Source organism: Bos grunniens, chromosome 12 (assembly GCF_055505025.1).
Source record: "Bos grunniens cultivar Pamir isolate PY7600 chromosome 12, Bosgru_T2T1.0, whole genome shotgun sequence".
Lineage (NCBI taxonomy): Eukaryota > Metazoa > Chordata > Mammalia > Artiodactyla > Bovidae > Bos > Bos grunniens.
Genome location: NC_141176.1, coordinates 93,399,035 through 93,420,639, shown reverse-complemented (window position 1 = coordinate 93,420,639; position 21,605 = coordinate 93,399,035). Strand labels below are relative to the sequence as shown.

Below are 21,605 nucleotides of genomic sequence, written 5' to 3'. Positions count from 1 at the left end.
TATATATACCCCTTCTCTGTCCATTCTTCCGTTGACGGACACTTGGGTTGCTTCCGTGCCTTGGCAATTGTCAATGATGCTGCTGTGAACTTTGGGGAGCAAGTATCGTTTTGAATTAGTGTTTTCTGTTTTTTCAAATTTATACCCAGGAGTAGAATTGTGTGGTGAGGTTATTACTCTGACAGCTAAAAGGAACATATGTTTATATATGCTTGTGCTTAAACATTTTGCTTTAATTTTGACTACAGTAAACATCAATAGCTGATAAAAGTCCTTTGTGGTGGTTAATAATTCTTAAGAATACAAAGTGTTCCTGAAACCCAAAAGTATTAACAATCATTCCTTTAAACCACGGATCTTGAAAATGAACCCTAACAGACTGTGGTCCACAGGCCAAATATTGAATGTTCTTGTTTTTATTTTATTTTATTTATTTATTTTTGTTGTTCTTGTTTTTATAAATTAAGTTTTACAGGAACCCAGCCCTACCCATTCATTTTTCTATTGTAAATGTATTCGAAGGCTGCTTTTTCCACTATGATGGCAGAGTTTAATAGTTGTTACACAGACCTTATCGCCTGTAAAATCTAAAGTGTTTACTATCTAGCCCTTTTCTGCCAGAGTTGAAGCTGCTAGGTCACCTGGATCTCACTGAACCCACAGCAAGCCCTCCTCTCCACCCCCACCTCCTGAGTCAAGAGCTAGAGCACAGCAGTGCTGGCAGACTGACTGCCCACAAGCAAGGAGCTTTCTCACAACAAATCTCAGTTTCCTGAGACATATTTTATATCTTATAAGGAATAATCAAAATATTCAGATGATTACAGCTACATTTTAAAAAGCAGTTTTTTAATCACATAACAGTCTACATAGGGAAAGTATCATAACTGGAGTTCAAATTCATAGCAACTAAAATTTTTATTTAATAAATGGTACAAAGCACAGTGCCAAAAACATTAACATTTAAAATTTCACCAAAAGAAAAAATACTATAGAATACACAGTTGCAAAAAGCTACATTAAGTTATTTTACAACTGCCTCAGGCTGCAAAAAGAAAAAACCCAATGCCATACCTAAGTTATCCCTCTCTCAAAATAATGCCATTTATGTTATAAACCATGAGCACCCCATCAAAAGACTGGAACTGTTTTTGTTAATTCTGTGGCCATATTGTTAAAAGGGCAACAATTTGGGGCTTTATACAGAGTTAGAGTTCCTATCAGAGGGACAACAGCACCACGGCCTTAGTGAATCCTTATGAAAGGAGGTCCATGAATGGCTGAATTACAGGAGTTATAAGGAACGAGAGCTGCTCACTTCCCACAGAAAACAACAAAGGCACAAGATAGACCATTTGCTTACGAATGTGTAAAACTCAAAGTCCACGTTATTCCTACAACATGTTGAAAGGGCTTCAGAAGTCACACAATACTAGTTTTCTTTTGGTTCTGGTTAAATTATATATACCAGTTTATAACAGAAATGGTAAAATCTGTAACTCTGTTCAAAGTTTTAAAAGATTACTTAAGAATGGTTTCTTGTATTTCTATGCCACCTTTATAGTTCTGCTTTCTCATTTCTTCATTAGTAAATTCAGTGTGCAGGTTTTATCCCAGGCTAATTTAATTTATAACTTCCGGAAGGAACGCCCTCTCGAATCCACAGAGCGTTGAGGTGGGGAGCCCCCACCCACGTCACCAACATGCATGTCGCCCCACACCGCCTCTTCGCTCTTCTCAGCTAAAGCCACCGTTGAGTCTTCCGCCTCACCCCTCCTCCCGTCGCGGCCCTCCTCAGGGTGTCTTCCATCACAGTCACAGGCTCGGATGCGAGCTCTGGGCTGGTACAGCTGCAAGCCTGGCCGGTCCTGCCAGGACAGAAGGCGTGTTACTCTTCCAAGGGCCAGAAACACAGGTTGGGGCAACAGCTCTATTTTAGGCCCTGATAATCCTAATTATCTAAAGAAAATCAGTCTAGCAGGTAAAAATCAGCCTTTTTCATAGCACTATCTCAGAAACTAGGCATTTTGAGATTTTAAAATAGGCCATGAAAAAGAGTATTCAAAATAACTTGAAAGTAGTCTCTGAGAAAGTGTTATTGCTCAAACCTAGACCACTCTGTGGAATTGGTACAATCATGGCATTCCCTCCTATTGTGAGAGGTGAAAACTCAAACACACTCATTACAACCCTTCAAACTCACCATGCACGGTGGATGCAAAATTGGAAACAAACTAAGACATGGCCTTTGAGCTATGAGCTGAGCAGTCACACATTTGTAATAAGCTACAATTTCTGTGTACCTTATTCCTCCACTGTCCCCTTTATAGAAAATACTAACCAGTTATCATACTAAACTCTTAGAGGTGGTGGGATAAAAACATCACTGAATAAAGTACATGAAATGAAATAAAACTGCTTCAGGGCATGGGAAAGCAAAGCCAGGGAAGGACAAAGCGATCCTGCAGGCCAGGACCGTTGAGGCCAGCCAGCCCTACGGGAGCTGTATGTGTGCCTGGGCAGAACAGCAGCCTTGGCCACCTGAGGGGCAATGTGACTCGGGGGGCATGTCTTATGCTGTTTCTCTAGGGCTCACCACTCACCTTTACCCACCACTCCTGGGCTGTGTGTGAAGTCCCCACAGTCACTACTACCGTGGGGTTTACCAGAACGTCCTTTTCCTTAATATCAGCCTGGCCAATGAGAAGAGTGGGAAAGAGCTTGGTAGGCCTGTGTAGCCTATCACACTCTTTCCCACACTCTTGGATCAGAAAAATTAATACTGCTAAAACGGCCACACTAGCCAAAGCAATCTACAGAGGTAATGCAATCCCTATCAAAATACCCATGATATTTCTCACAGAACTAGAATAATCCTTAAATTTATATAGAACCACAAACAGCCCAGAACTGCCCAGGCAATCCTGACATAAAAGAACAAAGCTGAAGGTGTAACCCTTTCAGATGTCAGACTATACTACAAAACCACAGTAATCAAAACATTATGGTACAAAAACCAGACATATGGATCAACGGAACAGAGTAGAGGGCCCAGAAATAAACCCACACATCCATAGTTAATTAATCTAAGCCAAAGGAGGCAAGAATACACAATGGAGAAAAGACAGTCTCAGCAGCAAGGGGTGTTGGGGGAGCTGGACAGCTACACACAAATCACTGAAATGAGAACATACCCTCACACCATGCACAAAAATAAACTCAAAAATTGTTTAAAGACCTAAATATAAGACATGACATCATAAAACTCCTAGAAGAGGACACAGGCAAAACATCCTCTGACAAATCATAGCGATATTTTCTTCGGTCAGTCTCCCAAAGCAAAAGAAAATAAACAAATGAGACCTAATTAAACTTAGATGCTTTTGCACAGCAAAGGAAACCACCAATAAAAAACCCCTACAGAATGGGAGAAAATATTTACCAATGATGTGACCAACAAGGGGTTAATATCCAAACTACATAAACAACTCATATAACTCAGTAAACCTATGTATTACTTGTGTGAAAAGTATTATAAGCCTATTACAACACAGTACTACCTAGCCAATTGTGTTAGTTGGGTACCTGGGCTAACTTTGTTGGACTTATGAACAAACTGGACTTAATGAACACACTCTCTGATGGGAATTTGTTCGTATGTGGGAGACTTACTGTAGTCAAGGTATGGAAGCAACTTAAGTGCCCATTGACAGATAAGTGGATAAAGAAGATGTGGTACGTATATACTATGGAATATTACTCAGCCATAAAAAGAATGAAACAATGAACATCTGCAGCAACGTGGATGAACCTAGAGATGATTGTGCTAGGTGAAGTAAGTCAGACAGAGAGAGTAACTATATGATCACACTTACAAGTAGACTCTAACAATAATATAAATGAATCTATATACAAAACAGAAATAGACCCACAGTCACAGAAAACAAACTTACGATTATCAAGGGAGAGAAAGAAAGAGGGGGGGACAAATTAGGAGTATGGGATTAACAGATACAAACTATTAGACACAAAATGGATAAGCAATGAGGATTTACTGTATAGCACAGGAATTACGTTTAATATCTTGTATGAACCTATCATGGAATATAATCTGAAAAAAATAACCAGTTCGCAGTATACCTGAAACCAGCACAATATTGTAAATCAACTAAACTTCAATTTAAAAAATCAGAACACTGTTAATAACGTAAAAGGAAGCACCAAGACATATTTTCCTCACTGTCTTAGGGGTAAAATAGATAATCTTTCCATTACTTATTCTTAGGCAAATAGTGTGAATGTGCAGTTTTATGCTAAATAAAAGGGTTTTGTGGGGTTTTTTTTTTCCTTTCTTGGTTAAAAAAAAAAAAATCAATTCTCTGAGTAAAGGAGATGCTGGTTTCATCTCAGGCCCTGGTACCCTCTCACTTGACAAGAATCACTGCTCTACAGACACAGCCTTTCAGGGTCTACGACACTGTCAAAGCCTGTGGTCCTGCATCTCAAGACACCTCAAGACACTTGGTTAAATAAAACATTTTTGTTTGGAAAAGCAGCTGTAAGCCTGCAGGATTATAGTTAATAGTTTGAGCAGATGAAATAAATGGAAGATTATCCCTGAAGAATAAAAGAACCTTGTTTCCCGTGCGCTCCTTTCTGGGTGCCGGCCGGTCTTCACTCTTCTCCCTTCCCGGCCTCTCTGCTGCTTCCACAGGGCAGCCCCTATCCTGGCTCCCTCTTCTCCCTCCGTCTGCGGCCGACCCCTTCCCCCGTGCCAGCTCTTCTCCATTTCTTCCCGAACATTTTTCCAGCTCATGGTGGGCTCTGTGTTTCCTGCTGTCATCCAAGTGGCATTGCTGTGCTTCAAGTTCTTTTTCTCGGGATCTTCTCTCCTTATCCCTTTGCTCTTTATCACTGTCATTTTGTGACCTGTGATTCAACACAAATTATCAGTAACCTTACATAAACTGCCTGACAATTATCTGTCTTCCCTTCCAGACTCCAAGTTCAGAAACAGGCAGGGAACATATAGTCTGCTCATCACTGTTGTGCAGGTTTGCACATGATGGGCACACGACAGATGCTCAATAAGAAACTTTTGAAAAGATGAATAAACAAGAGTAGTAACAACATTTACTCTTACGTTTGAGTGACATATATGTAATAGGCACTAAACTAAGGTATCATATACACACACACACATTCTTGTAATTCCTAGTAAATACAACCCTCTGTGGGTTTTTTTTTTACAGATAAAGCAAATGAGACTAGAAGTAATCAAGGGACTTTCCTAGTAGACCAGATGAACATCCATCATGACACAGAACTGTCAGTTTGAGTTTCTGTTCCAAGCAGAGCTAAAATTAACTTAAAAAATTAACACATGCATATATCAAACTGTTAAATGAATATTAAGTAAATAAGTAGCTGCTTCAGTTCAGTTCAGTTCAGTCGCTGCTTAGCTCATCTTAAAGTCTTTCTCTGCATGAGCCCCACATACCATCTGTGGCTCCGCACACGAAGGCAGCAGGGCTCGTGGAACAGAAAGATCTGCAAGCACGCATCTGTGCCGGAAACAGGACAAGAGCACAGAAGAGAGCTACAAACCGACAGAGACCCCTGAGGAAGAGAGTGAGAAGAGAAGACGGACAGGCAAAGGCAGGGATCCAAGAGGAGCAGCAGAAGAGTGGACCCTGGAGGCAGGACACTCCCTGCTTGAAGATAGCCTCGGGCTGCAGACTGACGGTTCACCATCAGCATGACCCTGACCACAGAGGCAAAGGTGTGGACAAGCGCATCCCAGCAAAACTCCTGAATTCCAAGCATATTTTTGAAATATAAGCATTTACTCACACTGCAGAAGGCGACACGACCACAACTTGATGACAACTTCAGGTGCGGAACATGGTCAGAGAAACAAGAGCTCGGCTCACCTCTCCCGGAGCTCCTCCAGCGAGCCCTCTGGGGGCTTGGGCTTCAGGACCACCGCACTGGGACAGGGCTCCCACTTCCCGTCTCCAGGGTCAGTCTCCTCCGCTCTTTCTTTTGGTTTCTCAGTGCTCGGCTCCTCTCCCTTTTCTGGTTTTTTGAGAAGCTGAGAAATTATAATGCTAGTAAAATACCACTTTAAGAGTATATTAAAAAGAATGTATTTAATAAATAATTTAAAATATACACCAATATCGAGCCCAAATGTTTGAATAGCAAAAAACATAAGCTAAAGATCCAATGAACAGGTTTTTGGTTAAATATACACGGGAACATTCAGTCAATGAGGTACTTTGTAGTTATGAAAAACAATTTAGGATAATGTGATAAAAAGATATTATATAAATGAAGAAAAGAATGTTACAAAGCAGAATGATCTGATTCCTATTTATATGTTGATTCACAGATATATTAATAGAAAAATGTCTAAAAGGCATGCAATAGTGTTATTATTTTCAGTTAGCAGAAATGAAATGATTTTCTTTCCTTTCATCTATAGGTTCTAGTTTTTCTAAAATGAACACATATTATTTTTATAATACAGTAAAAACTTTTTAAAAATGTTTTACTGTTGATGACTTTGAGAATAGTTTTCAAACTACCTATTACTCTCTTTCTTGTAACAGACTTAGCAGTAACGCTGATACACTGCTTCTGGTATGAAATTGGACCTTCCTTCTGTTCTTATTCTTTGAACTTTAGTACTACAGGCAGGGTCATGAACTTAAGTCTACATGTAAGAATTTTGCTCTCACTTATAAAAGTGAACTTATTTAAGTTGTGGTATAGGAAAACTATACACAGACATATTTCACTAAATGCGATCATTTAAGAATGAAATACAGACTGTCAGACACAATTGTGAAAGTTGCCTCTCATCAGAGATTACCTGCCTATGGAGAATCCTTTCAGGTAACAGTCTATCTTTTTTTAGTTTAAAAAGTAATATATGCAAACCACAGGGAAATGCAATAGTGAATGTCTCCATCAATCCAACTAGTAGTTTATGCACCTACAAACTGTTGTAACAATATTTCTGAAATCAAAGAGTTTTTCCAACACCAGTTCTGACACCATCTACCTGGGGTCAAGGTCAGACCCCATGGGGCCGTCCCCACGTCAGAGGCCAGGTGCTAGTCCCAGGCTGTCACCAGTACTTGTGACTGACAGGCTATAAATTCAGGGAGTTCTTGAATGAGAATAACTCAGGGAACTCAGGAAGCACTTTACTTACTATCACTGGTTTGTTATGAAGAGTACAACTCAGGCCCAGCCAGCTGGGAGAGAGCTCGGGGCGTGGTACCTGGGAGCAGTCTGAGGCCTCCCACCTCCACTCTCTCGGCAGCAGGATGTGTGTGTCCACCAGCTAGGTTGCTCTCCAAACCCCACACTTCAGGACTTTTATGGAGATGCCATTCCATAGGCATCATCAATTGCACCTCTGGCCACTGATGACTGAACTCAATCTCCAGCCCTTTCCCTTGTGGGAGGTGGGGACGGCGCTGGAAGTTCTAACCCTGTAATCACGCCTGGTCTCTCTGGTGACCAGCTTCCATCCTGAAGCCATCCAGGGCTCCAGCCACCTCTTAGCTCTTGGCATACAGGACATTCCTATCGCTCCAGAGGTAGCAAGGGTTTAATGAGCTGTGTGCCCTGAACTGGGGAGGAGAGCCCAGGCTCAGGGCTAGGAATGCAGTTGTGTGAAACGAGGGCCCACAGTCAGGGCCTCACACTTGATATTCTTGCCAAGGCGGTGGCATCTCCAGAGTGGGAGAACCGTAACCACAGTGACGAAGAGTGAGCCAGATAATCTCAGGAGGTTATAAAATGCTATAGACACATAATAAACAGAATACAAGTACAAAGAGGTGTCGGGGAGGGTGGAGGAATGGTTTCTCAAGGGGTCAGGGAAGGGCCCCCTGCACAGACAGGATGTGCCCAGGGAGCAGACAGCGAAGGGAGCCATCCTGAGTGGGCGTGAATCTGGCGGCGGGCGCGGAGGAGCTCCCTGTGTGGGAAGCGGGGGAGGGAGCACAGAGGGCAGCAGGGAGGGAGCATAGAGGACAGCGGGGAGGGAGCACAGAGGACAGTGGGGTGGACAGCGGGGAGGGAGCATGGAGGACAGCGGGGAGGGCAGCAGGGAGGGAGTATGGAGGACAGCGGGGAGGACAGTGGGGAGGGAGCACGGAGGACAGTGGGGTGGACAGCGGGGAGGGAGCACGGAGGACAGCGGGGAGGGAGCACGGAGGACAGCAGGGAGGACAGTGGGGAGGGAGCACGGAGGACAGCAGGGAGGGAGCGGGGAGGACAGCGGGGAGGGAGCACAAGGGCAGCGGGGAGGGTGCACGGAGGACAGTGGGGAGGACAGCGCGGAGGGAGCACGGAGGACAGCAGGGAGGGAGCGGGGAGGACAGTGGGGAGGGAGCACGAGGGCAGCGGGGAGGGTGCACGGAGGACAGTGGGGAGGACAGCAGGGAGGGAGCACGGAGGACAGCAGGGAGGGAGCGGGGAGGACAGTGGGGAGGGAGCACGAGGGCAGCAGGGAGGGTGCACGGAGGACAGTGGGGAGGACAGCAGGGAGGGAGCACAGAGGACAGTAGGGAGGGAGCGGGGAGGACAGTGGGGAGGGAGCATGAGGGCAGCGGGGAGGGTGCACGGAGGACAGCGGGGTGGACAGCGGGGGTCAGGGCATGTGTGCCTCGTCCAGTCCACATCCATGCTTATAAACTGATCTCACACACCTGTTCCTACAGAGCTTCGTGGAAAAGATCACACAACGTTTTCAGATAATAACCTACAACTTACAAAGTTTTCAGGAATTTCATTTGTGACTCTGGCAGCCTGACTGCCTTCCTCAACGTGAGCTCACCGCTTAGTCCTCTGAGGAGAATGAACCACTGGGCTGCGTATTCTCTTTATGGTAAAAGGGGCCATGAGGACCTCTCTCTGCCTCCTCACTTTTAGGTTATCAATATAAATTCTTTTGGTCTTTCTTTACAGATTTTATTTTTTAGGTTTCCTTTTTTTAAAACTTGATCTCCCCAGAGGAATCTTAGGTCAGAGATCCCCACACTGAGCACATGCTCATAAAAGGCTCCCCTTGGAGTCGGATACGTACTGTCAGATCAGAAGCCCAGATCAGATCAGACACTCAGAGGACAGAGCTGTGGACGACTCGTGTCAGTGGGGTCTAACCTGCCACCAGGATTCTGTTTTACCAGATTCAATAAGACTAAGTCTTTCTCCTGCTGTGCCCATGTTTTGGCTTCTTTTTCTATGTGAAGAGTCCTACAGTTACTTTTACTGACATAATTTGTTTTTATTTCTTTAGCTTATTTTGATTTCTAATTCCATATTCAAACATGTAAAAATAAAATGTTCTACTTCAAATACCATTAAGTCTTACTTAAAATTATAGTCAAAATTGTAGGCTACAAGTTTCAATGATTCTTCCTGAAAAAGTCTCAAAGCTGTTGAAAAAACCACTTTTGAGAATATCAAGCATTAAGTGCTATTACATTTTGCTGAGAAAGGTAAAGGAAAAGAAGGTTAGGCAATATCTGCATACCTGCAAGCGTAAGGTCTGCATTAAGGATACACCTTCCTCCCCTCTGGTCACGAAGAGCTGACATTCTACAATGACAAAGCCCTTCCCATAGTATTGCAGCTTCGTTTTATTATCCTTCAAGGGCTGTTAATTTGTACTGTTGAGACTATGTAAGTTTGTTATAGGAAGTATATCAGCTACATTTCTACTATGAATAGTTGTGCTCACACTAAACCACATGGACAAACAGGAGACACTGAGTTATTTTCAGGGGACACCCTTGCTTTGCCTGTTATTAGGTCCATGCCCTGGCATAAGCAAGATAGACAATCTTCACTTAATAATCTTGATTGTGCTCCTCAATTTCATCAATATTATTATCAGGTTATAAGATTTTAAAGCTACATAGATCTGTAAGAATTGTCATCAAAGCCAAGATGAAGGAAACCACTCTGTCCGACTTCTTGCTCATCTTGCATGCTGAGTTTATCTTTGCAGCAGATGTGCTGGAACAACATAACCTGGCCTACACCGTCCATCAGGCTGAGTTTTTCAGCAAATCCTTAAACTTAAGGAGACACATTTCAAGGAATGGTCTTTGGAAATCGTTATGCAGGAGTGCTGTTCATCAGATGTTTCAGGCTCTCCTCCTGATGCTTCTGCTGTCCTTCAAATTGACATTAGGTAGGGATGTGCCTTTCAGTGGCCAGTGAAATGCAGCAGATAGAAAAGGTTTAAGAACCAGGGTGCAATCTGCTGTGTTACACACCTCCTCCTCCGTCAGAAAGACTGTGGAAGCAAATGCAAGATGGAGCCTCCTCAGCTTGGGTCCCTGGAGGGCCATGATGAGCAGTGCACAACAGACACGTGATATGAGCAGGAACAGCTGCATGAATCCAGTGAGATCCTGAGGCTACTTTCACTGCAGCGTCACCAAGCCAGTCCTGACCGACACACGTGGCTGTGTGTTTTACAGGCAAATCGTTAGGAGATTCCCTTCAATGCTAGTGAACCCCATATGAACACCTATGAGAGAAAAGGCCTAGAAAAAGCTTTGCTTTCCTTGAAGAAACGGTGTGTTTTCTCCTCGTGGATAATGAAAATGTTTCTCATCAACTTTTCTGATTGCTGAGCATTATCAGCAACTGATCTGTTGCTCAATTATGGCAACTGTGATCTCTTTCCTTTCCTCTCCACCTAGTTCCCACCTGGTCCTGACCTTTCATTTTTTTCCCTTTATATTACATGATTTTAATGAATCCTTAAAGAGCACTTTAAACACTTCATTGAAGAGGTAAGATGCATGATAGGTTGGAATCTAGACTGAGTTAAAGTCACCTGAGCAGAATACTAAGAAGGTAATGGCTGACCCCAATTGGGGAGTAAATTTTACACAGAGAAAAAACCTAAATCACCTTGCTAAATGAATGCGTCAGTCAAAGAAAAAACCGGGGAAGAGATGTAGAAACCATTGCTGCTACCACAAAAGAAATGACACAACCAGTTCTATGAGTCAGCCTGCATACAGAAAGGCAGTATACACAAAGCCAGCGGGTTTCAAACATGCAGTTTTTTAGTTAGGAAATCTTTCTTGAAGGGCAAATCTAAGCAGAAGCCCACTCTCTGACACTCCTGGAAGTTACCTTCATCCTTACTTCCTTCTCCGCCGTTTTCTTCTGTTTTTCTGCTGCTTTCCTCCTGCACTTCTCCTCCTCCCGCCGCCTCCGCTTCTCTTCTTCCCGTAGGCGCTTCTTTTCCAGCTCCCTCCTCCTCCGCTCCTCTCGTTTTTCTTCTCGAATTCGCTAAAGATGTGGAAAGTGTGTGTATAAACTGTCTGCACAGACATGATGGAAACAAGAAGGCTATTCACAGGGTAAAGAGCCAGACCTACCTGCTTCTCTAATTTTCTGTTCTTAATATATTCCAAGAGAGGTGTGGTTCTTCTAGCTAAAATACAAACATTGCAATGTAGTCTTTAACTGTAAAATAAGATTTCCCTATTTTAAATACTTGCTTTCAATTCAACCTTTAAAACAAGGGAAGAATATACAATTTTAAAGTTTACATGAGCGTTCATTTTATCTGGGGGAATTCTTACTCTATCTCTATAAAGTCAAGGAATTTGGAGCTACTGACAGTTACACATACTAGGCATTTAATTCCTTATTCTTAAAGGAGTCTTATATATTACCCAAAAATGATATAAAAGCAAAATAGCAAAATGAATACATTAAACTTTCCAAATATTCCATTTATATACAGACGGCCCTCACATCATCAGTTCTGCATCTGCAGATTTTTGATCTACGGATCAAAAATATTTGGGAAAAAATTTACAAAAAGTTCTAAAAAGCAAAACTTTGAATTTGTAACTCAGTGGCAACTATCACAGCATTTACAGTGTATCATGTATTATAAGTAATCCAGACATGACTTAAAGTATACAGCAGAATGTGTGTAAGCTGCATGCAAATATAACACAATTTTATAGAGGGGACTTAAGCACCCAGATTTTTGTATCCATGGGGTGGGGGCAGGGCTGGAAATGAGTGAGGACTCTGCTCTGCACTGCGGAGGTTCTGGACTTGTCAGCTGCTGCAGGGCTGAGACCTACAGGGGAACGGGTGGTAGGGGGGTAAGGGGGGTTGATACGAAGACTCCACCTGCCTTCCCTCCTTTACTATAAACACCTGCCTTGTTTCTTCAGAGGCCTGATATGATGGGTAAGTGACACCCTATATAAGAAAGTGCTTTGCATGCTCAGTTGCACAGTCATGTCTGACTCTTTGCCACCCCATGAACTGTGTAGCCCACCAGACTCCTCTGTCCATGGGGTTTTTTAGGCAAGAATACTGGAGTGGGTTGCCACTTCCTCCTCCAGGGGATCTTCCTGACCCAGGGATCAAACCTGCATCTCCTGCATTCCAGATGAATTCTTTACCACTGAGCCATCAGAGAAGCCCCAAAGAAAGTGCTTTACAAACCATAAAGGTGTATCTTTTACTAAAGAGAACATGCATGGCCATGTAGCCCTGATTTAACCTACAATAGAACAGTCCCCACTTACTAGGCTCGGCCACAACCACCTATGAGGAAGCAAGTCCCATAGCTGCTAAGTCTCAGAGCTGGGACCTGGGCCCAGGTCTGTCTGCTCTAAAGACTCTGACAGGCCAGCACTGAACTGCAACTTTAGAGTGAACTAACACTTGCACATAACTCACATGGCTCACACTTGAGCCTAAGAATCCACTAAAGGTTAGAACCTAAGAAAAGGAAAAGGCATTCGCCATGAATTTCCTGATTAAGTTTACATTTAAATAGGCATAAACAGGAAATCACAGAAACAAAGTTCTACAGGCTCCTCTGGGCTCGTGGATTCTAAGCCACATTTATTCATTTAGTAAATAGGTACGCTGCATCTCCTATGCAGCAGACACTGGGCAAGGCACTGGGAACATAGAAGACAACTGGTCTCTCCTCTGCGAGAGGACGGCTGGACTCTGTGGGACTGTGAGTGTGTGTGTGTGTGACCAGCAGGCAGATATCCAACTGCCCAGAAGAAAAGGTCCTGCACAAGGGTGCTTAAGAAGAAGCGGTAAAGAGATGGGAGGGGGAGGAAGTTGAGTTTATAAATAATTTCTAGTTTCCTTCCTTGTTTAGCTCTTCTTAAAATCACTATATTCTACAGCGAAACTGCAATTTTCCCTCAACACTGTTTCTTCTCCACCTCAGTCAAGGTGCCGTAAACCACTGACCTGCTCAAGTTGAGCACCTGGAGGCCATGATTCTTTCTGCTGTCTCACCCCCACACCCAGTCCTTAGCCAGTCCTGTCAGTTCGACCTCCAGAACACATGCTGACTCTGCAGGACTCATCCAGCCACCTTCCCCAAGGACAGCAGAGCCTCTAAGCAGAGTCCAGCTTCTCCCATCTTCCGCAGCAACCAGAGTGATGGGGAAAAATAAATCAGACCAGATCACACCCTCGATGGGTCTCCAGCCCATTATGCAACAGCCCTGCCTCTCCAGCAACTCTGCCTCTTGCCCGCTGTGTCCAACCACGCAGGCCCAGAGTGCCAGCCTCCAGCCCTCTCCTTCTATCTCTTGGCTCCACTGGACTTGGCTCAAATATAGTCCCAGAGAGGTCTTCTCTCTATCCCGATACCCTACTGCATCATGTCTGTGGCACTTCTCACAAGAGGAGATGTTTGGGCCTAAGCGTTTCTGCTTGTGTCTCCTCCAGTCGCCCCCGTAGGCGGGCAGCTACAGAGAGGGGAAGCGTGTGTCCTGTTCTCATACTGCCCCGGACCCAGACTCAGAGTCGACACCCAGTCAACATGAGCTAAGCACATCTCCATAAATACTTCAGTGATTAAAGATCCTTCCAGCCACACATTAAATCATCTCTTATAAAATATAAAACTTCATTATTAGACTAATGAAGAACGTTTCAATAATGTTAACCTTTCTTACTAATTTATGCAACACATATTTACCAAATACCTAACTTGTCCAAGAAATGTATCATGTGCTGAGACTACAAAGACAAAAATATCATTCTGTTGTGGGGGTGGGGAGCAGGGAAGCAGAATGAGAGGAGAATTAATGTAGAGAGAGAGAACAAAGAAGATAAAGTATAACAGTGTAGCCGTTCTGTCTCCTAAGTCTTAGTGGATAAGCAGGAGGTAGGCATGGGAGGGGAGGGCAGAGGAGTGTTAGGCAGTAAGGAGGCCCCAGACCCAACAGAGGTGAGGAGGGAGACACTTCACATGTGTTTGGGAGTGACAAGCAGGTTGCCTGCTAGAGAAAGGAGTTCCATGTCTACCCTTAATCTTCGGGTAGATTGCTACTAGGGTACAGCCACTCCCAAAATAGACCACCTGTGGGGAGAAGGCTGAAGGCCGGGTTCAAACCAGACCCAGCACTCGGGCTGGGCTTATCCTTGCATCTGCCTCACTTGCTTAGGGGCTGTGACAGTTTTGAATGATGGCAAGATGACATCACTCTTAAGCAAAGCATCTCATTACCGTGGCTGCTCTTTGCAAAGATAACTGGCTTCAGCTCTGAGACAAGCTTCCCTGATGCAGCCCAGCACACAGCACTCAAATGTCTTCTCAGCTGCCAATTCAGAGCATCAGAACTTTGAAGCAGAATGACCATAGCTGAAAACTCAGGTGTTCTCTCTCCACCGACAGATAATCAGAAATATTTTCCCCATTTGCCATGTTGACATCCTTTTCCTTTTGTCAAAACTGGGGAACACTCTATATTTCTGCCAAGCCTGTCACATGCATCCATTTTTTATAATAATCATGAAAAAGAAAAATACACTGTATAAATATATATCTTAATAAAGAGAAAAAAATGAGCAAAACAGACCAATAAGTTCTCGTGTCTTTGCCTCTATGTCTCCCAGAAGAGTTTCAGGACTGACACTAGTTTTCTCCTCCTCCACACAGTAAGTTTCTAAAAATTTCTTATACTCTGGGTCTGTAAATTAAAACAGAAAAAAAGGAATGTATGGGAAAGAATTATATTTGACCACTGTGCTTAATTTCAAAGCTTCACAATCCACTACTTGAAAAAGGACTCACCATCTTCAATGCTTCCGGTTTTGGCATCTTTTTTCTTTAGCTTCTTTTTGGCTATCTTCTGGAATGGAGCAAATTCTACCACTGCAGGATATTCTAGCCCTTTAACAGGAAACAAATTACAAAAGCCATTCTGAAATGGCTTTTCTGTATTCATTTTTAAACAATAATCTAGCTTACTTAAGCATTCAGCATAGCATTGATAATGTTACTATTTAAACTATAATTTAATTATACTTTCAAATAACAGTAATCTTAGCATATCAAGCTCCAGATTTAAACAAAGAATTAGCAATTATTTAGTAAATAAACTAATTGTAGTTGTGGTTACATGACTGGAGATATTCAAAATTCATTAAACTATATACCTTAAAGTGGTACTTTGTAATCACATGTAACTTATACCTCAATAAACCTCTTCACCCTCCCACCAAAGAGCTTATTTTGGGATACCTTTAAATAGCTTTCCTAGTCATAGCTTATATTTTTTAATTTTAAAGGTTAATTCAATGATCAATCTATTATATGAATTCGAGGAAGTGACATAGTTTACAAGAGACACTTATTTAAAGAGAGGGTTTCAACGGATGTACATGATATTCAGGTAAGATTTGCTTCATACAGAAAATTCAGAATGAAAGTAACTTTAAACTAATTTTGTTGTTATATTGGGGTGGGGACAGACAGAAAAGTTTACTAAGAGAATCTGCTTAATCAAGAGATGAAACACTTCTACCTTGGTACCAAACCCTTTAGCCACTTCTATATCTGTCAGATGACTGATATTTTAACTCTCATTTATCTGCAAGACACTTTTCTATATTTGCATTATACTCAACTATGCAGAATAAAGTCAAGAACCAGGAGAAGAGTAGGGCTTCAGACAGACAGGGACAATGTCTGATTCACTTTTCATGCTGTGTCCATAATGCCTAGTACATAGCACTAGGATAAAATAATTTAGTTTGCATAATATAATTAATTTTACTTATTCAGAAAAATTTTACGTAAAATAGTAAAGTTTACTTATCCAGAAAACTCATTATGAGAAAAATTTCACTGCCCAATGATAATTCCTAAGTAGACTGTCTACACAAAATTGCTAGAATTCTTTGGGTTATATATAATTTTAATTTTCAACATAAGCTCATAACCACAGTAACATAATCAAAGTTTAAGAAGTTATTTTAGATTAGCATCTATGGACTCAATTAAAACTCACAAACATCTAACAAAACTTAATTAATGTACTCAGAAATTATAATGAAGAGTTTAAAAAGCCAATGACCCAACCTTTACTATCAATGAAGATATATCCATCAAAACGATCTCTAAAAAGAAGGATGTCATCTGGATTTCTAAAGTTAATGTATGCTCTTGAGTAGAGATGAGGATAAAGACTGAAAGAAGAGACAACAATGAAAATAGTAAAAAACTTAAGACCAAAACAACTTAAGACTTATTTTAATTTTTTTTCTTTTCTGGATACAACAAACTATTTCAGATAAAACCTTTATGCCAAAGAATCATTTCTCAGTTAATTACAACAATCTGGGTACTCTTCATCAAAAAAATCCGAACAAAATATTAACTGAGATTTTTTTTTTTAAGATTTCAGAGATACTTTAGGTTGGTTTCTCTACTGCACAGAGCCAGGGTTAAAATACTAGTTCTCAGATGTAGGAAATCAAAGGCAAGGTTATTCAGAGATCATTCCTAATCATACATCATGACTGCAACACAACCCAGTCATGATTCATTCAGAGAAAACGTTATATTGTAAAGAGATCCCTTACAGATTTAAAGAGCATTGTTTAGGTTATCTTAAAAGGGTATTTATTATAGCATGCAGCATGGGATATACAGAACTAAACCTTTCTCCTCCATCTCACAGTTACCAACGTCCTTCATAGGCAGGAACTTTCAATCCCATTTCATGGATGAGAACACTAGAACACTAAGGTTTGGAGAAATCAGGTACCTGCTGAGGGAGCTGTTGGTAAAAAGGTGGGGCTGAGATTCCAATCTGAGTCACTCTGAGTCCAGTGCCTGACCTCCTTTAACTGTAGCCTAAACTTTAGTTATTTGAAAAAATCGTGTTTATGTTGGCTTTTTAAGAAAAACACAAATCTATATTTACCTGTGATACTTTTCTCTGACTGAACTGACAGTTTTTACTGAAAGGTATTTATTCAAAAGGAAAATATGTATGACTGCTATAAATGAGAACTCATGATATTGAAGAGAAAACTAATACAGATAATGTGAAGTCACTAAGAAATCACATAGTGAAATTCACTAAATTCTAGCTGATCTGTCCCCCTGTTGGGCTAACTTGAGGTCTGCTCTTTTTTAATAACAAGTAGATATTGAACTGTTAAAGCATTGACAGAAACATCTTACTACCAAGCTGCAGACGAGAATAGAAAGAGACATAACTCAGCAGAGGTGGCTGAAAGTAGGGGTGTCAGTCCTGGAAGGGAGCACTGGGGGCTGAGCTACATGGGTGTGTTCACCTGTAACAACTCATTAGCTTATACATCTATTATTTATTCGTTTTCCTTCTTATATTTTAATACAATTTATTTCATATAAAAGGTAATATTAAAGTTTACTGATATCCAAAACAAAATTAAGTAATATGGTGTTAGACTGCTTTTCTTTTTAGACTATGTTGATGCTATGGAGATACTCAAATCATTTTAAGGGAATTTAGTAATTCGACTACTTGGAAATAACTTGAAGAAATAATGATCTGCACTGATCTCTGCGTACGTGTGGGAAAGACATTGAAACAGAGATGGCTTCTATATCTACACTACTTTACCACCCAACAACAGTGCCTCGCTCTTTTCCCCCCCGCCCCTTTTCTTGGCCCCACGGCACAGCCTGTGGGATCTTAGTGCCCCGTTCAGGGGTTGAACCGGGCGGGCAGTGAAAGCTCGGAGTCCTAACCCTGGACCGCCGAGGAATTCCCGCTCGGCCTCCTAAGGCTGGTGAGGTCTTCTCACCTGACATCAGCAGTAAAGAACTCGAAATAATCGTGTGCAGGCAGCGGGTGCAGCTGCTGTTCCAGCTGCTCCTTGGTGAGGCTGGGGGGAAGCCGCCGGATGACCACCTGGGGAGAGAGGTCGCTGGTTGGATTCATTAGAACCTCATGAAGCTTCAGCTACTAAGTGGGACACGACTTAGCGGCTAACCAACAACCACCCGGATCCCGGTCACCCCGTTTCGGCTCGGAATATCCAGCTCGGAGTATTTTAGGATATCATTGTTGTGAGAGGTGGACCGTAAAGAAGGCAGAACACCAAAGAACTGATGCTTTTCAACTGTGGTGCTGGTGAAGACTCCTGAGAATCCCTTGGACAGCAAGGAGATCAAACCAGTCGATCTTAAGGGAGATCAAACCCTGAATATTCACTGGAAGGACTGAAGCTGAAGCGCCTGTATTTTGGTCATCTTTTGCGAACAGACGACTCATTGGAAAAGTCCCTGATGCTGGGAAAGATTGAGGGCAGGAGGACAAGAGGGCGTCAGAGGATGAGGCTGCTGGACAGCTTCACCGCTGCAATGAACATGAACTTGGGCAAACTCTGGAATATGATGAGGGACAGGGAGGCCTGCCGTGCTGCAGTCCATGCGGTGGCAGAGTCGGACACGACTGGGCGACTGAACAACAACAAATATCCTAAAATGCGTGAAATATGCGCACGGAGAACAAGGCTGTCAAAAGGGTAACGAGGGCTCAATAGTCTAAAAGGGATCGGTGAGGTCAGAAAAGGCTGCGGACAGTAGCACTTCCCCAGGCAATGGTCATTAAAGCCAGACAGCCAGCCGCCCGCACTGCGGCCCACGCGCTCAATACGACGCGGTCGGGCCCCAACAGGCGGCGCCGCGGCAGAGCGCCCGAGGGGCAGCGTCCGCCGCCCGCCCGCCTGCAGCCCCGCAGGACCCGCCCGGCTCTCCTCAGCGAGGAAAGCTACTTCGCGGCACTGGCGGGCCCCAGCGTCCAACCTCGCCAGGAAACACCCACAGGCTGAACTGACTTTTCTTCCTCCAGAGTCAGAAAAGTCGAAGTGAAAGTCGCTCAGTCGCGTCCGACTCTTTATGACCCCATGCACTACACAGTCCATGGAATTCTCCAGGCCAGAACACTGGAGTGGGAGCAAGTACACTGCAGTGGGCAGCCAATCGCTTCCTCGCCGCCCAGACGCCGCTGTCCGCGGTGCTGGAGAGCCAGCGGCCCCGCCCCCTGGCCCCCTCACTGCTCAGGGCAGTCTCTTATCGCGAGGTTTGCCGGCCCCGCACCGCCCCCGCACCGCCCTCACTTTGCTCAAGACCGTCCTCTTTTCCTCGCGAGGTTTGCCTGCGCCGCTCCCACAGCTGGAAGAGGAGGCCAGCGGCGCTTCGGCCTCCCGCCGCGGAGACTCCCGGCGGAACTGGCTTTCTGCGGATGATGGTTTCTCCCTCCCGCTCGGACCCCGCGTAGCAACGGCCACACCGGGGCCCCCGGCTCCATCCTCCGAGCGCATCCGTACCCCACGCGGCGGTGCCGCCGCTTCCCGTCAGAGCGGAAACCTCGCGAGAACTGGGCCGCCCCCACCGTTGTGAGGCCACAAGTCCCCTCCCCCGCCCCGGGCTCCGCGTCTGCGTCCCCTCCCGCCGCCGGGGCGGGAGACGCGGGCGGGGGAGGGGCGCGCGCGGGCCGGAGGCGGACCCGAGCTGCGCTGGGCGGGCCGTGGGCCTGGAGCCGCGGTCAGCGGGAAATTCGGGGCGCGAGCTTAGCCTCAGTAAGAGCTTTGAACGGGCCGGGGCAGGGCGGAATGTCTCCCGCGGAGAAGAAACGTTCCAGAAAATTATACACGCGCGCTTGACAGTGTTTTTTTCAGGCAAGAATACCGGAGCGGGTTTCCATTTCCTACTCCAGGGGATCTTCCCGACCTAGGGATCCAACCTGCAGTCTCCTGCATTGACAGGTGGATTCTTCACCACTGTGCCACGTGGGAAGCCCAATAGTGTTCACAGCCTTTTATTTTCCAAGGAAATCGGAACCTTTCGTCAGAGAATACCAGTTACATTTAAGAAAAAGCAAGGAAATGACAGCACAAATCAGCACATGGCTTTCCCCTACGAAGTAGAATGCATGCCCCAGAGTTGAGAGAAGAAATTGGCCGCAAAGAAGTTTCAATTCACCTGCCCTTAGTGTTCAGGTTGCAGTGACTAGAGTAACTCAGACGCTCAGCACTCACAAAACAGGGCCTCAATGTTTCCAATATAATCTTCACTCATTTTTTGAAGCGCTCAATGGGACAGCAACCATGTTTTCCTTTTACAAACATGCAGGCAGAAGTACCTTTGGTTAGAATAATTCATATACAGGTTGATTTTTAAGTGCCATGTCTTTTCATATTTTCGACTTAATCATGTTGACTATATTTTTCATTCGTAGCACCTTCCCAGTACTTCAAGTACAAATGAGAATGGAGTAACTGAGGCATTGAGAGAGAGGGGTCGCGGGCAGCCACTGGGAGTAACCCAGTTTTAACTCAATCCATTTTAACTTTATCCAGGTTTAACTCAATCCAGTCTTTTATCCCTGAACCACTCGCTACCTATGAACAAACTCGAAATGGGTCGTTTTCTTTATTTTTGGTTGGGCTGAGCACCAGCTCTAGGCTTCAGCAGTTGCAGCTCCCTGGCTCCAGAGTACAGGCTCAGTAGTTGCCTCGTGGCATGTGGGATCTTCCAGGGCCAGGGATCAAACTGCTGCCCCTGCATTCTTAACCACTGCAGCACCAGGGAAGCCCAGAAATGTGTCATTTTAAATGAGCTAAAAAACTGAAAAAAAAAAGTTTCAAAACCAAGTTCTCAAAAACCCCAGCAAGGGGGCAAGGAGTCGTTTTCATTGTTTCATTAAGTCTAAAGGAATCCTATATATGTACACATGTATGTGCACACATGTACACACGTATGGATGTGAGAGTTGGACTATAAACAAAGCTGAGCACTGAAGAAATGATGTTTTTGAACTGTAATGTTGGAGAAGACTCTTGAGAGTCCCTTGGACTGCAAGGAGATCCAGCCAGTCCATCCTAAAGGAAATCAGTCCTGAATATTCATTGCAAGGATTGATGCTGAAGCTGAAACTCCAATACTTCGGCCACTTGATGCGAACTGACTCATTGGAAAAGACGCTGATGCTGGGAAAGATTGAAGGCAGGAGGAAAAGGGGACAACAAAGGATGAGATGGTTGGATGGCATCATTGACTCAATGGACATGAGTCTGAGCAAGTTCCAGGAGTTGGTGATGGACAGGGAAACCTGGCACGCTACAGTCCATGGGGTCGCAAAGAGTTGGACACAACTGAACAACTGAACTGAACTGAACGCAATCCTATAGGAATAAACTATGATGAAGTTGCACACACTAGATCAATAGTTTCCTTGTCTGTCTCCAATCAACTCTGTATTGAAAGCCTA

General features: G+C 43.9%; 1 protein-coding gene across 7 annotated transcripts; it reads right to left on the bottom strand.

The window, feature by feature from the left end:
- Positions 1–899: 899 nt before the first annotated feature.
- UPF3A (UPF3A regulator of nonsense mediated mRNA decay) lies at positions 900–19,691 on the bottom strand. 7 transcript variants are annotated; one of them, XM_086328752.1, is made up of 10 exons: positions 19,453–19,691; positions 18,136–18,242; positions 16,418–16,524; positions 15,128–15,226; positions 14,913–15,023; positions 11,427–11,482; positions 11,179–11,337; positions 5,934–6,094; positions 4,635–4,929; positions 900–1,868 (listed from the first exon to the last, which is right to left on the bottom strand). In XM_086328752.1, the coding sequence occupies exons 1-10, from the start codon at positions 19,654–19,656 to the stop codon at positions 1,629–1,631; spliced, it is 1,539 nt and encodes a 512-aa protein (XP_086184878.1). In that variant the 5' UTR covers positions 19,657–19,691; the 3' UTR covers positions 900–1,628. The 7 variants fall into 7 exon arrangements, with proteins under 7 accessions (XP_086184878.1, XP_086184879.1, XP_086184881.1 ...); XM_086328753.1 differs by having other exon boundaries at positions 11,191–11,337; XM_086328755.1 differs by lacking the exon at positions 16,418–16,524.
- Between the last annotated feature and the right edge of the window lie 1,914 nt (positions 19,692–21,605).